At 37.8% G+C, this 17,101-nt stretch overlaps 1 protein-coding gene across 6 annotated transcripts in view; it reads right to left on the bottom strand.

The window, feature by feature from the left end:
* SCAPER (S-phase cyclin A associated protein in the ER) overlaps positions 1-17,101 on the bottom strand; it is a 345,110-nt gene that overhangs the window by 271,956 nt on the left and 56,053 nt on the right. For 4 of the 6 annotated variants that reach the window (XM_073303508.1, XM_073303509.1, XM_073303512.1 and 1 more), the window contains exon 5: positions 14,633-14,830. The exons of 1 other annotated variant lie outside the window; for it this stretch is intronic. In XM_073303508.1, the coding sequence (XP_073159609.1) occupies positions 14,633-14,830 (198 nt within the window). Of the gene's footprint in view, positions 1-1,658; positions 1,681-14,632; positions 14,831-17,101 lie in introns of those variants that run through there. One more of the 6 variants, XM_073303514.1, reaches the window with a different exon arrangement.

Below are 17,101 nucleotides of genomic sequence, written 5' to 3'. Positions count from 1 at the left end.
TTATTTTAAAATGTCTGCTACTTAGATTTTCCCTATTAAAAACGGAATTAATCCAAATATGAGTTATATTTCTGAAGCTAGATGGCACAAAGAAAATACAATAAATGGCTTAAACAACCTATTTTAAGGAATGTTTAGCTACACTTTATCAGAAATGATCAGAGCAGTACCATGCAGCTGTAATCTGAGTCATGTTTTACGAACAAGGGAATACAAACAAGACAAGCAGCTGGAGCGGCCCCATATTCACTGATGCACATCTTTCTCCCTAAAGCTATGAAGGCCATTTTGTCAAGCAGGATGAAGCAGAACAAAAGTGGCTCTGAAAGCGCCGTTACAGGCATCCAGATAACTACATATAGATGTACAGCTAAAATTACCAATTAGTTTACCAATTGGCTGCAACGGATTCGATTGGTTTGTAATTAATTCTAGTTACTGGCGCATACAGCAGGATGGTTGGCGCCATCCCTTTGTCCTCCTGATACACAATACTACTGCACAGGGCCCTAGGGTCTTGGCTCTCTAATTCACCTACTGTACTGAGTGTAGCAGATATACCCTATGGTGCTGAAGCAGTGGAAACTTGTACCACTTGAGAAGGTGCTGACAAAAAGGAACCTTTATGGGGTAGACTGCTGCTACACTAGACTCAAGGCAATTTTAAATGCCATTATTTTTCAAGGTCAAGTGTAACTCATACTGATTTTTAAAGGGCCACTACAAGCTAAGAAAACAGGTTGGGGTTGAGGGGATGATCTTAAAACCAATGTCAACAGGAAAATGTGAAACAGAAGAATTTCTACAATATTAAAATTCCCCCCTGCATCATTCTAATGACTTCTTCATGCTTTCTTTTTCTACCTTAGTGTATTTCCTTCCTCCAGTCCTGACACATTAGCTTCATTTCAAACACCACCACATTTTTTTAAATATATACATATTTTAATCCCTGCTTCTTCTTCCTACATTTGGAGCTCATGGTAATCTTTTCCATGGATGTCCCCACCTTTCCTAAACACCTTGGAGAAGCCTTACCATAATGCATTTGCAAAACAGTATATGTGTGGTCCTGTGATCTCATACAGCTTCCTGTATCTTAAAGGTTTTTATAAATAATGAAAATACCTCATCATCCTTCAAGTTTAGTATCAATATGGTAGAATTTTTGAACTGGAATGAAAACAATATATATTTAATTGAAGTGTTTCTCTAGTTAGTTGAAAAGGTGACATTAATTTCAGCAGTGGGCAATTAAAGAGGGCAACCCTTGAATAAATATTGGACAGGTCTCTAGACATTAGAGCCTCACACCCTATAATTCACACATACAAAAATGGCCTCCCCTCACTTCATAGCAACGGCTTAGTGGCAGACCACTGGAAGGATGTCTAATATTAGTAAGACCTCATTATTTTTACAAAATATCTACAGTAAATTTACTAGTGTTCTCTTTTTCTGTCTGATTCCATGGAAACACATCCCTAGGTCCTCTGCAGGGACCTGGCTTCATAGGTGTGGATAGACAGCCCAGCCCTGCTGTCTAATCTATCATGACCCCTAAATTAAGCAGGGATTGCTGATGTAATTTAATGCCTCTTACCCAAGCCAGAAATAACATACATGGGTTAACCCACCACAGAGTGCAACACACATACATTGAAGGGATAGGATGGGAGGTGTCAAGGCAGGAGAGGGTCAGCAACAGTAGGAGATACCATAGACGTACAGCTCCTGCTCGTACATGAGTCATGTGGGTCCAGAAGCTGTGCAGAAACACAGGGATCTCCCATATTATAATCAAGAAGAAACTCCATGAGCGGAAGGAAACTCAATCAGTTTCCAGTCCCCTGTATAAAAAAAAAATCTACAATGATTTGGTTCCTATTGCATGTACCTTTCGAAAAAAGGAGTCTAGTTTGTTCAGATATAAATGTAGTCAACTTTGAAACCAAAGCTTCTCAGTTTCACTCCCCTACACTAAAATGCAGGGAAGGTGGGGGCGTGGGTGGGAAAGGAGACCACAAGATGGAACAGTTTCCCACCATTCTCACCAATAGAACATACCAGAGAAAAGAACTCTATTAAGACACAAATGTTCAGTTCATTCTCAGGACTGGAAATGGGTATTGAGTTTTTTCTACAAGTTGTTAGTTCCCCAGAGTAATTATGTCGTACATTTTGGATTAAATATTTGTCAGATTAGGTGCCATTTTCAGTTATTCCTGCATAAAAAAGAGGCAAACCTAGTATTTTTCTCTTCTGTCTTTCTATTTAATTTTGAAAAGGACAATCAGATATTTGTTTTAGTCATTTGTTTTAAAAATTGCCCTGAGGCTGAGAGTTTGCACAACAAGTTTCAGTGCAGAGATACTTTTTTGACAGCCAAATTATAAATGCTTAGAAGAACCCAGAGGGTTTGGTTTGGATTCTTGCTTCCTAGTCAGGGACAGTTGCCAAAGCAGTGTGTTTAATCTTAGTGGAGGATGGGGGGAGGGAAGTAATCCCTTTACTCTATCTAATGGAGTGCCACTGAACCACTCTCAGTCAATGAAAAATCACAGTAACATGAGGCCTTAAAGAAGAGGCAAAAACTGTGTGATGGGGGAGAAAAACAATATAATATACACAAATAACTGGAGTTCTCCAAAAGATGTTGCCTCCACTATAGCAGTCTTGCACCATGCACATAAATCACTGAACTGTTAGTAGTTAAAGCTACTGGGAGCACTTGTGACAATCTAGGATCCAAATGTTCAAGATCCCATAACTGTTCTCAATTTCTTTCCTCATCAAAGCATCCATTAAGGGACTGCAAAGAGGAGTGGAGGAAAGATGATGAATGTGTCTCAGCAGAGGCCTCCACCCAATCTCACGCTGATTTGCCATCTATTCGCTTCACTGACTTCAACCGAGTCATTCTTGGTTTACACTGGGGTAACAGAATAGAATTTGGCCCTATATATTTTGAGAATTCCAAGTATTGCTAGGCAACCTTCATTTTGCTTTAACGAATTATCTCAGCAGACCAGTGTAGGAGACTAATCAGCAGAATCACAATCACAGGAGGCCAGGGAGTGCTGACTTAGAAACAGACTGAAGCGCTGCTCTACTGAAAGGAGCAACTGATCTATATTCAGAGTCAAGAGAATAATACTTCATGCAGGTGTGAACTCCACATCGCAGCCTAACATATTTCAAAAATAGACATATTTCTAATAGAGGCAGCCAGTGTAGCCACAGGTCTCACAGAATGCCCTCAATCTGTCTGGAATTGAGACTCCAGCCTGACCATAAAAGGCCTAGATACAAACCAGAAACCATTTGGAAAGCCTCTGAATTGAAATTTGGATTTCTCCACAGGGGAAAAAAAAAAAGGAAAATTTACAAATAACTCTGACCTTTTTCCAAACAGTATTAAAAACTTTTTAAATATCTAACCTATGACATGTCATTCCATGGATAGATAAGACTTGTGAATAACACAGCATGAGACTTATATATTTGCTAATATGAAAATCTATGACCATCTCACTAGGCTTTGGGGTGATGTTTCAGAACCACTTTGTCTTTCTGAATACAGCGTAAGGAGGATCAGCCATAGAACTTCCAGATTGTTTCTTTTAGAAGATGAAGTGTGAATAAACATTCTTCTAGAGGTTCAACTCTAGTAAGAAATCAATTCAAGACCCAGTGGTTTTTGGGGTTGTCAAACTAATCAAAATACATGTAATGGCCCTAAAAACTAAGATGGAAGAACCCTGAAATTGTCGCTGGTATGAAGAAATGGAAGATAAATGAACCCATCCTGATGATGGACAACAGAAGAACACACTGTTTGTTTAGATAATACTTGTCTGTCATATTGTATCTGAGAGTCAATACAGATTATCCATTCACTGAGTTCAGGAAAACCTTGACCACTAGCCTAATTTCTCTTAGCGCCAATATATTTGTATGCAATCTATTTTCTTTGTTTTCCAAACATTAAACAAGGAGGGGCAGAGTGAGATTGGGAACAAGAGAGTAAAAGGGAAGAAAGAAAATATTTCAAGAACGAATATTTGTACGGAGGGATGATCTGGTGGGTAATACACAGGACTGACAGAGAGGACTCTAGATTTCATTCCCAGTTCTGCCACTGACTCACTGTGTAACCTTACCTTCCTGTGCCCAGATTTACTCATATGTAAAGTGGGGACGATAATATTAACCTACTTCAAGAGATAGGTGAAAATACTTTAAGATCCTTGGATGAGGATTACTACTATTAATTATCATCATCACCATTAAGTAGATTGAGACAGGCCGAATCAGAAAATACATATTCACTTCATCTGCTCACATCTGCAAAAATGTCGCTTTAGGAGCAACTTAGAACATAGCAAACTGTTTGGGAGGAGCTAACTTTCGAACATGTTCCTGTGCCAGAGTCACAAAGTCTGGTGGATGGAAGTTAGAGGTAAAGCTTCGTCAGAGTTCATGGCAATGTGACTGGACCATCTCCAAATTTCACAGGAGGGCAGCACAGACCATTCATTATGAATTGGGGAGTGTGTCATGTCCTACAAAGGGTTAGAGGGCTACTCTTCTGTTGGGCTAGAGAATGCTAAATAATAAAATAAAACAGAGATATAAAATTCACGGAAAAAAATCAATATTTAACTTGAATGTGGGGCGACTATAATATAGCACTTATCTACACAATTTAGCATTTCATTTTTGTTTCCTACTTGGTCTTTTATTCACCAGTTCTGTCACCACTGATCCAGTGGACAGACTAATTTAAATGAAATAAGACTATATTTAAACTTGCTTCTTTTAGAGGTAATTTAACCAATTTGTCACTGTATCCTTAAGCATGAAGCATCAAAGCAGTATCAATACATACATTTGTGGTTTCAAATACCTCAGCTCCAAACCATTAGCAAGAGTTATTGAGATACTGCCTTAGGCAGCATCCAAAGCCAGGAGGAAATATACACAACAGCTGATCTTCTTACACACATTTCCACTGTTTGCATCCTTACCGCAACCCTTTCGTCTGCAATTTCAACCACAACCAGTCACCAGAGCTCAGCCGCATTTGGAAGCACTAAACATTATCCACAGTGACAATCTAATCAATAACCAAGTACTCCAAATCATAAGATTGAATAAATCCCATATGTATAACTTCAAAAACAAACACACACATTTTCAATGTATCCTGGATTAATCCAAACGTGTTAAATGCTGGTAATAGGGTCAGGTTTTATTTTCTTTACAAGTATAAATCTTGTATTGGAATTTGATCTTTAGCACAATTAAAACATTTATAACACTGCATGATGTATCCACTTGATTTTTTCAGTATATGGAAAAATAGTGAAAAATTTCCCAGATTAAAATAGAAATATTCAAAATAATAAATTAAGATTATTTGAATAAAATCTATACGAAAGGTTTTCTTAATAACAATTATTTATTTTCAGAGGACAATTTAAAAATAAAAATAAGTAACACAAAGGCTAGAGGAACAATTACCAGATATTATATTTCCTTATTTAATATTATTTTTACAAAACACTTATATAACACTGTAAATATAAATGACACTTCACAAATTTAGCTAACAATATGTTCTCTGCTCACATAGCTTTCAAACTAAATAGGCAAGACAAACAAGACGACAAAATATGAGTCAACACGAGTGCTGTTTTTGTTTATCATCATCAATGTCCTTTAGTCCCTCAGACCTGGCAGACTTTGTGTGACTTCTCAACTGTAGGCAGCGATTTGCCTGTCTAGTACCATAAGGTAACTCTTTTTTATATAATTAATACTGTTCTAAACCACTGAATACCTTCTCTAGACACATCAGGCAAGTACGAAGTGTTAACAAGTAAGCATAAAAGTGAAATTAAAGCTATTTCCACAGTTAATATAGACTTTAATTATAAAACTGATTTTCATCTTAAAATGTAATTTAAAGATTCAGAAGACCAGAGTGGTCTTTTTAATCTCTAAACTCCAAAAATATAATTATTAAAGTTATTGCTTAAACAATCCAGCAGAATTACTACATATTACTTATCTATCAACATTGCAGTGTCACTGTATGTTCATGGGAGGTTACAGTACACGAAGAGAGACTATATGAGCCACAGAGAAGATCAAATCTTCCAGCTGAAATTCTTATAATGCCTAGTCTTTTCTATTACAACATTGTCCATTATCAGAATTATTTTAATAAGCAAAATAGAAAAATATCTAGTAAAATTTAATAAATATTTAATGGCTAGTTAAACAATTGGAAAAATAGCTTTACCACCAAATCAGAAAAAAGAAAAGGAGTATTTGTGGCACCTTAGAGACTCTCTAAGGTGCCACAAGTACTCCTTTCCTTTTGGCGAATACTGACTAACATGGCTGTTACTCTGAAACCTGTCACCAAATCAGAGTCATCCAAGAACTATTTTTATACAATGACAATGCATCATGGCTCAGTTGATCCACCCCAGAACCTTTAAAAAGAGGAGACCATATGTGGGGAGAGGAAGAAGTTCCACCTCCCTTGTCTCAGAAGATTCTCTGCTCGCAACTCCACAGAGTACAAGGTGTGGAGTTGGAGGCAGGATATGCTGATGCTACTGCATGCATAGCTGCTGTGGGATGTGATCAATGGCAGCATGGCTCCTAATAAAGCTATGTTGCCCAGGGGTAAGATAGACAGAGAAGCAATAGTTATCCTTGAAGGACAGACAGCTCCTGTCTCCACACAAAAAGGGGATTTCCTCCCTGTAGATCCTTAGGAAGTGTGTACTTTGGAGAGGATATTGCTCCAAAATCTGTGTGTCTGCAAATCTCTACCACTGTGAGGGAACAGTCTCATAAAAACTCTTTAAAGTGAACTTTGCACTGTTTTGCACACAAACCCTCTCCTGAGGGTGTCAGAACATAAGAATGGCCATATCAAGTCAGACCAATGGTCCATCTGCCCAGTATTCTGCCTTACGACAGTGGCCACTGCCAGATGCTTCAGAGAGAATGAACAGAACAGGGCAATTGTCAAGTGATCCATCCCCTGTCATCCAGTCCCACCTTCTGGCAGTCAGAGAGGTTTAGGAACACACAGAGCATGGAGTTGCATTCCCTGACCATCTTGGCTAATAGCTATTAATGGACATATCCTTCATGAATTCTTTTTTGAACCCAGATATACTTTTGGCCTCACAACATCCCCTGGCAACAAATTCCACAAGTCGACTGTGTGTTGTGCAAAGAAGTACTTCCATATGGTTGTTTTACAGAATGGGGCAATCTACACTATTGTCTTAAAATCATATTTAGAGGACACACTGAAATAGCTCTATCAGGTTCACAGAATCAGATAAATATATGGCTAGAAGGGATTTAGAGATCTCACCTAGTCCATCCCCTTGTGCTGAGGCAGGATTAAATATACCTAGACCATTCCTGAGAGGTGTTTGTCTAACCTATTCCTAAAAACTTCCAATGATGGGGATTCCACAACCTCCTTACATAACCTGTTCCAGAGCTTAATTATCTGTATATTTTGAAAGCTCCTCCTAATATCTAACCTGAATCTTCCTTGTTAAAATAAGCCAATTACTTCTTGTCCTACCCTCAGTGGACATGGAGAAAAATTGATTTCCATCCTCTGTATTGATCACCTTTTACATATTTGAAGATTGTTTTCATACCCTTCCCCCACATCCATCCCAGTCTTCTCTTCTCTAGCTGAACATGCCTAGAGCTTTCAGCCTTTCCTCATAGTCATATTTTCCAAACCTCGTAATTTTTGTTATTCTCCTCTGGACTCTCTCCAATTTGTTCACATCTTTCTTAAAGGGCAGTGCCCAAAACTGGACACAATACTCCAGCTGAGGCCTTACCAGTGCCAAGTAAAGTGGAACAATTATCTTCCCTGTCTTACATATAACATTTCTATTAATACATATCACAATAACATCTGCTATTTTTGAAGCAGAAGACTCAAATTCAATTTGTGATTCACTATAATCCACAAATCTTTTTCTGCAATACTGCTGCCTAGCCAGTTATTCCCTGTTACATATTTATGCATTTGATTTTTCCTTCCTAAATGTGGTACTTTGCACTTGTCTTTTTTGAATTTCATCTTGTTGATTTCAGACCAATTCTCCACTTTATCAAGAGCATCCTGAATTCTAATCCTGTCCTCCAAAGTGCTTGCAACCACTCTCAGCTTGATGTCATTCACAAATTGTATAAGCAAACTCTCCTCTCCATCATTCAAGTTATGATGAAACACTGAATGGTACCGGAACCAGGACTGACCCCTGAAAGGCCACAGGAGACATGAACCATTGATAAATACTCTGAGTATGGTCTTTCAACCAGTTTTGCACCTACCTAATTTCATCTAGGCCATATTTCCATAAACTGCTTATTAGAATATCATGCAAAACAGAGTCAAGAGCATCACTATAGTCCAGCTTTATCAAGTCTACTGCTTCTCCCCATCCAGTAGGCCAGTTACTTTGTCAAAGAAGGAAACTAGATTGGTTTGGGATGACATGTACTTGAAAAATCCATCTTGGCTATTACTTACCACCTTATTGTCCTCCAGATTTGAACAAACTGACTGTTTAATAATTTGTTCGAGTATCTTTCTGGGTATCCAAGTTAGGCTGACTAGTCTAAATTCCCCAGGTCCTCCTTTTTCCCCTTTTTGAAAATAGGTACTATGTTTGCCCTTCTCCAGTCCTCCAGGACCTCACCCATCCTTCATGAGTTCGCAAAGGTAATCGTTAACTGGCCAAAGATTGCTTCAGCTAGTTCCTTAAGTACCTTGCAGTGAATTTTGTCGGGCCCTGCTGACCTGAACACATCTAACTTACCTAAGTATTCCTTAACCTGTTCTTTTCCAAGAGCCTTCTCCCTTGTTGTTAATATTAATTGTGTTAACCATCTGGTTACAATTAACTTTTTTAGTGAAGACTGAAGTAAAGACTGAATAGTATATGTTTAGAAAAACATATGTTCTCAACCAAGTAAGCAGACTAGATTCAGAAGAATATGGTCAGTCAGGCATGTAGAGGGTAAATTATCTACCTGTAATTGTTCTCTGAAAGCTAAATTCTGTATTTGAACTAAAGCCCTGAGGTATCATACTTTCAGACAAGAGTCTTCCTTTTAAGCACTTTAAAATATCTTCCATTAAGCCTTTTGCCCTTGGGGAAGCAGTCACGCACCAGAGAATATATGAAGTGCCCCAACCATCACTTCTTATTTACGTGAACAACAAGTGGGGTCCTTCTCTGTAGCACTACAAGTGCTCACTATTTTGCATGACAGAGAAGTAACTTATTGGGATCTTTTGCCTTTATTTCTTAATTTTACTATCACTTCTATTCTGTACTTTAAAGCCCAGAGGAGTTCTAAGCTTCACTCTTGCCATTGTCAGCTTATTATGTTTTTCTATCAGACTTCTACCTTTTATTTTCTTGTGACTTTGTCACAGCTTATACAGAAAAGTGATCTCTACTGATTTCTAGCACTGCTCTGCACAGTAAGAAGAGTTATGATGGGATTTGCTCACTATGAGTTACCACCCTCAGGAAGGCTTAACATTCTACTGTTTTGAAAATTACATTGTTTCTCCTTTACAAAGTGATTTGTTTAAATGCTGTGATGCAATACAATAAATGGAAATAAAAGAGTCTGAAGAATGATAATGGCATCCTCAACTCAAACTGGGTTTTTCTCCCCTCCCATTATTATGTGGGTTGAAGATGGACTATTAACTGTTACCCCTGTTCGATCCAAGTAGTTAGCCAAAGTTCAGGGACCTTTGGATTGTTTCTGTTAGGAAAAATTGATGATGGAGAGACATATCTTTAATGAAATCCTGTTTATTTACAAAGAATATAAAAAGTCCTGTTTCACTGAACACATGAGGAATCAAACAAAAGCAGATGCTTTCTTTGCTCACAACTCCATGTCTCTTTCAGCCAGCATTCAGCCCAAAATCTCTCTCTCAGCTTTTTCTCAGGCCATGCTACAAATGTTTCTGTGTAACTGCATTCTCTCCAAGCTTCTCTGGTCTTTGTGCTGTTTCTTGCACAGACACCCAAACAAAACACAGTTTCAATCCAATCAATGCCCTACTCCCTGCATTTGCGATATCAGTCCCCAGAGAAATCCTTTGTGTGCCACACTGTTAAATTTCTATTCAAGATTTGCCATGTGTCTATGTTTTGGATGGTTCTCCGATTGCTTCAGCTGCCTGGTTTCATAAAGGAGCATCATGATTTCTGACAACAGTCTTACATGAAGATGGGCAGTTATGTGTGCAGTTTCAAAGACCTTTAACCCAATCTATAACACAATCTTAAATATTAATTTTCTAGTTTCTGACAATTTCATTCACATATTTACATTTATTTACATTATTTACATGGGACATTTAATAAATTAAGGCTAACTAGTTGTTTTAGACATGTTTGAAAACAAGAAAACGGGATGCATACAAAATTCAACTGCTCATGTCTATGCAGGGAATAAAAAGAGAAGGAAGGTGGATGAGGTAATATCTTTTATTGGACCAACTTCTACTGATGAAAGAGAGAAGTTTTGAGCTGCAGAGCTCTTCCTCTGGTCTGCTCTGTGTATCTTGAAAGCTTGTCTCTTCCCCCAACAGAAGATGGTCAATAAAAGATATTACCTCACTCACCTTGTCTCTCTAATATCCTAGGGCCAACAGGGCTACAACACCACTGTAAATGGGGGGGGGATAAGATTATTTCATTGGCACGCAACCTGCATAAATCTTGCAATGCAATATTCTGTTGCTGACATTTTGTCCTCAGAAGCAGAGGTGGGGTAAGAGTCTGACTTTTGTCTCTAGATAGCTTAGAGCTCATAGCCCAGGCGGCAATGGCCTAAAGTGGCTTTAATCCACCTTTACATCCTTCCAATCCTAGATTGCTCTGAGGGCTTAAGCAGCACCTGGAAGACAGCCTAAATTACGGCAGTCTCCCTAGGTTGCCTATAAGCCACAGTACTGTCTGAAATCACTACAGTGCTGTGTGCTGAGGCCCCATGCCCCTCCTGGCCCCAATACCATGGCCTTTCAGGCTACGTCTACACTGTAATTAAAAGCCTGCAGCTGGCTCATGCAAGTTGACTCAGGCTAAGGGACTGTTTGGCAGGACTGTAGATGTTAACGTTTGGGCTCAGGAGGGAGCCCACGCTCTAGGACCCTGTGAGGTGGGAGGGTTCCAAAACTCAGACTACAGCCCAAGCCCAAACCTCTACAATGCAATTAAACATTCTCAAAACAAACAAATAAAACAATAATAAAAAAGAAACAATCCAAAGGTCCCTTAGCCCTAGCCCCACAAGCCCAAGTCAGCTGGCATTGGCCAGCCGAGGGTATATAAATGCAGTGTAGATATACCCACCGAGGCTCCTCTGAAGGCAGTTTTATGACTCTCCTCTACATTTTCTGCGCCAAGGGAAACCTACTCTAGATGAAATCAGGGCTTTTAGAGACCCTTTACACCACTCCAGCCCTTTTAAATAATAGCAGAATAGGACTGGAATGGGGAAGAGGATCTCATCTCTGGAGTTAGAAAACAAACATAGGCCCTTGTATATGATATGTATTACAAGGCACAACATGCCACAACATAAACAAGATAGGATGTTGCCAATGGGATGATGTAGTCTCTAAAATCAGAAATGGATACAAAGTTTTATCATACACCTTATTGTGTCAAATATGGATCTATTGTAATGCGCTATGCACTATACCGGAGACTGACCAAGGCCACCCTTAAATTAAGGCATGCAGCGGCGCATCTACTAAGCAAGAAGAACTGTTGACAAGGTCTCACACCAGTGCTTCATGCTCAACCCTGTTTGCATATCCAGTTCTGAGTGCAAGTCAAAAGCCTAATCCTCAGTTACAAAGCCCTAAGTGGGCTGACGCCAGCTATCTGAGTGACTGCCTTTCTCTGCACCATGAAATAAAAGCTGCATTCAGCCAGAGAAGTTTGGCTGACAGAAGTCAGGATATGCCTTGCAGGGAGTAAGGGCAGAGCTTTGGGTGTGGAGAACCACAACTGTGAAACCAGCTTCTGGCAGAGATTTGGCTGCACCTAAATTTTACCACCAGCCTTACACAGCAAAAAATCCTTTTGAAAAAGAAAAGAAAATGATGTATGTACACGCATGTCAATGACATACTGATCAGTCTCACAGGCAAGCCTATATACCTACGTAATTTTACCATAAATTTATATTATACCTTTTTCCTGCTTACCTACATGTACAACATTAATCCTAAGAAAAAAGCAAAAATAATACTTTTCCAAAACATTCTACTATTAGGCATAAATCAAAATAAATATATTATCAAAGTCACCGCCGCTTTATAGTGTACCAAAGTTATCTCTGACATTTAGCTAAGAGCACAATAAATCAATCAATACAATCATCATGTAAAAAGAAATCAAGAAGCAGCTCAACAAATATAACTGATAACTGTTCTCCACAAATAATTAATAGTAAAATTATTTTAAAATTTCCATCTTTCCCGTATCTCATCTTCAAAAAACTCTATTAAAAGATATATGAACATATAATATTGTCTATTCAATGCTATCCCTGAAAAGAAAATTCCAAAAATCAAGGTACTATAACAAAAATAACACACATACAATTTCAACAATCATAGATTCATAGTTTTTTAGGTCAGAAGGGACCATTATGATCATCTAGTCTGACCTCCTGCACAACGCAGGCCACAGAATTTCACCCACCCACTCCTGCGAAAAACCTCTCACCTATGTCTGAGCTACTGAAGTCCTCAAATTGTGGTTTAAAGATTTCAAGGAGCAGAGAATCCTCCAGCAAGTGACCCATGCCCCATGCTACAGAGGAAGGTGAAAACCTCCAGGGCCTCTTCCAATCTGCCCTGGAGGAAAATTCCTTCCCGACCCCAAATATGGCCATCAGCTAATCCCTGAGCATATGGGCAAGATTCACCAGCCAGATACTACAGAAAATTCTTTCCTGGGTAACTCAGATCCCACCCCATCCCATCACAGGCCATTGGGCCTATTTACCATGAATATTTAATTACCACTGGGACTGCACTGAAGTGGAGGTTTTGTGATGAAACAGGCATTTCTTTATATATGATGAAAATAATGCAGCTACTAAATATGTTTGGCGGTATAAGATTTAGGATTTACATAAATATTCGTTTCTATGCTTTTAAGTGCCTGGGGAGTTTTGCAGGCAAACAATGTGACAGGTAACTGCATTGTTGTCACTTACTAATCTTAACTGTTGTTTTAAATAAAGATTTTTGGTTTGGGATGTATATATATTTCCTTCCAAGCACAGACTGAGTGTTATGACTGGAATTCTAGGTGAGGTCTCAGCTTTATAAAGATGTGATAATGATACAAATAAACTCCTTTCCTTCAGTCATAAAAGTTTAAAAATGGTAATCTGATTACATGACAAAGCAGACTGGTTTTCTTAAAAACAAAAATTCATCAGAGAAATTTCCTGAGCAGGAAGACAGTTCAGTAACAAAATGTTAAATTGTGTTAGACCAACTAACGGTTTGGAAGCCTCCAGCTACTGTTCAGTTCTGAAACCTGGTTTCAATTAAATATATTTGTACGCTAATCCCAAAGCCAATTTGGCCATCTCTGATTTCAGCAGAAAACTAGATACACATGATAAGATGAAAGTTTATTTTAAACTATATATGTAGATATGTAGATATATACATATCACAATGATTAGATAATGGGTTCCAGAATTTGGTGAACTTTCAGCCATGTTTAATGTTAAAAAAAATGTGCCTTTAATATTTTCTTAAAGATGTATTGTTCTGGCTTCTCTTAATTCTTGTGATCATTTAACGCATTATAAAGTAATACAGTGTACAACGAACTCTTATTAAAAGACAACAGTTTTCCTACTGAGTTACTGTATGACACCATGCTTTGTGTGTCTGTTTTACATCTTATTACAAACACAAGGTTATCTAAAATTAGAAAAAACACCTTACAACGACATCCCACCCAGACATTGTTTATACTTGGCCATCAATCCCACTTTCTTACCACCAGAGAGTGAATTAGAAGAGTGATAACTATCTCTGCAGAAACGGAGCAATGTATAATTAAGACATTAAACAGGAAACTAAAGAATGTGAAAACAGGCTGAATCCCAACAGTGCCACCTACAGCAAAAAGTACTGCAGGCAAAAGGATATGACAATTGCTGGAAATATCAACCACAGACTGAATGAGGCGTTTTTGTTTTTTGTTAATATAAATTAATCTTATTGCAGTGTTAAAAGTCTAAGAGAAAGCCACATATTGCTATAAGTTTCATATCATTCCAAACCAGTCAGCGTGTAAGATGAAAGCTGCTTTTTCTTGGCAAAAATAAATATGTTTTCAGCTTTCTTATTTAAGGCCCTCAATTAAAATCTAAAGCATGCAATAATTTGTTCTTGAGGTTCTGTTTCTTGTTTTTAGCTTATCTGTAATGACAAGAACAGCACCAAGAGACACATTGCAATAACTGGGGCAGAACACTTTAGAAAGAGTCTTACCTTGCATTCTACTACGCTCTGATCCGACTCACAAGTAACATAGATTTCATCAACTGCCCGTCTAAGATTGTCAAAAAGAAATGCCCAATATCGAGCTCTCAAATCAACTTTTCGAGGTTGCCTTGTTTTTGTTGGGCTTTTGTCAAAGTTTTTATCTCCAGCGGCTCCTGATGTTATTTTACAGTCTACTGTAGTGCTCTGAAGAGATGAGATACAACATTAAAAAAAACACAAATAAGTGTGGCAAGGGGTTGGGCTTCTGTATAACATACTTTTTTCAACATATGTCAACACTTTCAAACAAGACATTCTTCATTGAGGCTTACGTCATATCCCACTGACTGAGTTCTTCAAACAAATTTTCTCACCTTAAACAAAAGGGGCAGGTTTGTAGAACCTAATTTCTGTTTCTCTGACATTTTTAACCCAATATTTACATCTGCGCAGTAGCAGAAGATATTCTGCTCTGAATGTAGATGGGAAAGTTGCATTTGCCCCATTACTTGTTCTGACAAGAGTATGTTTCCAGAAGATGCAAAAGCTATTTTGCTAATGACTATGCCAGGTACATTCTGTCATCAAACAAATGTTATTGCAAAGATATTGTATAGAACATTTTGTCTCAATTTTTTGTTAAAATATGGTAACTTCAGTGTACAAGTTTTAAGGCCAATGAATACATCTGTGACCAGCCTTTTAATAAATGTTTTATTGCTTCACTGTAGTAAAGAAGTCAGTAAGCACCAAACTAGTTACAAAGAGAAGCTTTCATACTTCAAAAGATTCATGTCTTTGCCTGTATAGGTGACTTTCCATTCATCGCACTCAAACATTACAAGGCAAATTCAAATCCAGCATATTGACTTTAATTGTGTTGCTCTTGCTTATTCCAGGTCTGAAGTTGACTCTCTGTTGTTTTGATTCTAGAGTCATGATTTCAGCAGTGTTAAACACACCTTAAGCTTCTACTCTCATTTTCAAAGAAGAGAAATGGAGTATAAATTTATGGCTCTCTGCAAATTATTGAGATATAAACGCTACGTTAAATTTGATCACTCTATTTTCTTTGGGCTCGTATCAGTCCCAAATTTTCTTTGTGACTGCTGGTTCACAGATGCTCTGTTTTGTGCCATTTTAAAAGCAATAATTTAATGATTACTACAGCCTTACACATCCGCTGAGCTTGCACATTCAGTTCATTCCTTTTCATAAGGTGGGAGGTAGGTTTTTCTTTGGCTGACTGATATGCTGTAACTCAGTCATAGAAGACATTCTAAAGGGATGTGAAGCACCTCTTCCTGGCTGACAGCTCCAAAATTGAATTCAGCCAGATACAGGATATTGGGCCCATCTAGCCTAAGATTCTCTCCCACAACAACAGCCAAGAGGAAGGAAAGTGTTCCCACACTAGAAGTGCTGCAGGTATGGGGGGTCGTCTCCAGCAACTGGGGCAAGCACCCCAAATCAATCCAAAGTGATCCTCAATCACATGCAATTTTACCATGTATCTATTAACTAGGTCTGAGAACAAAACAGATCAAAGCCCTAGCCTATGGGTTTTATATAAATATATGTACATCATTTATGAAAGAATAAATAGAATTATAGTCACTGGCAGGTCAAAATTGGCCCCAAATTTAGGTTTTGTAAAAATAATCTACCAACCCAAATGTAAATATATAAATATTGCTTTGCAGCATTTGAAATCCAGATAATACAGCACTGCAGTCATTTCTGTGCATGAGAACATGAAATTGCTTGAAGTGATTATAAATCAGTGAAACTGACTAGTCTATTTTCATTGTCTAAATAGAGAGAAATACAAAAAGCAAGAAAATACATAAATAATTAAAAGAAAATTAGGTTTTTAAAAAGTAACAAAAAGCTACTTCCCAGACTATTTAAAGGAAATTCGGGAATAAAGTTGTCAGTATTCTCCTTAAAAAGACATGGCAAGATATTGAGAACTATAACATTACATCTAATCAAATACAAAAACAAAAAGAATGGAGAATAAGCTTTTATAAATAAAAAGGCGCCCATGCATCCTTTTTTCATATCAAAAGAAAAGACTGAAGGTTGAAATATACACCTCCCTCATTACTGCCAACACAAACATAGCATTGTGTTAGTTAGGGCATGAGAACAAGAAAACAAAACCAACTTTAAATGGAAAGTAAAAATAACCATTTAATATCATTAACCAAACAATCAAGCAACATAAATGGAAAAAAACTGATTTGATTTTGTTTCCTTTTTAATAATTCTTATCTTGAAGCATTCCTTTAGCACTCCTTTCATGAATATATTTTCTGTGGCAGAGATCTCTAGAATCTAGAATTCACAAGACACTAGTACATTTTTAGTATTGCGTGGAGAACTCCACCTTTTCAAATTCCAAATTCTTTAAACTCCATCTTTCAATCAGTGTGTCAAAATGACCAAAACAATATAATATGAGCCAGGGTG

The sequence above is a fragment of the Lepidochelys kempii genome, chromosome 10 (genome assembly GCF_965140265.1).
Source record: "Lepidochelys kempii isolate rLepKem1 chromosome 10, rLepKem1.hap2, whole genome shotgun sequence".
In the NCBI taxonomy this organism is placed as follows: Eukaryota; Metazoa; Chordata; order Testudines; family Cheloniidae; genus Lepidochelys; species Lepidochelys kempii.
Note: the sequence above shows the minus strand (reverse complement) of the source record. Positions and strands in the feature narration are given on the sequence as shown.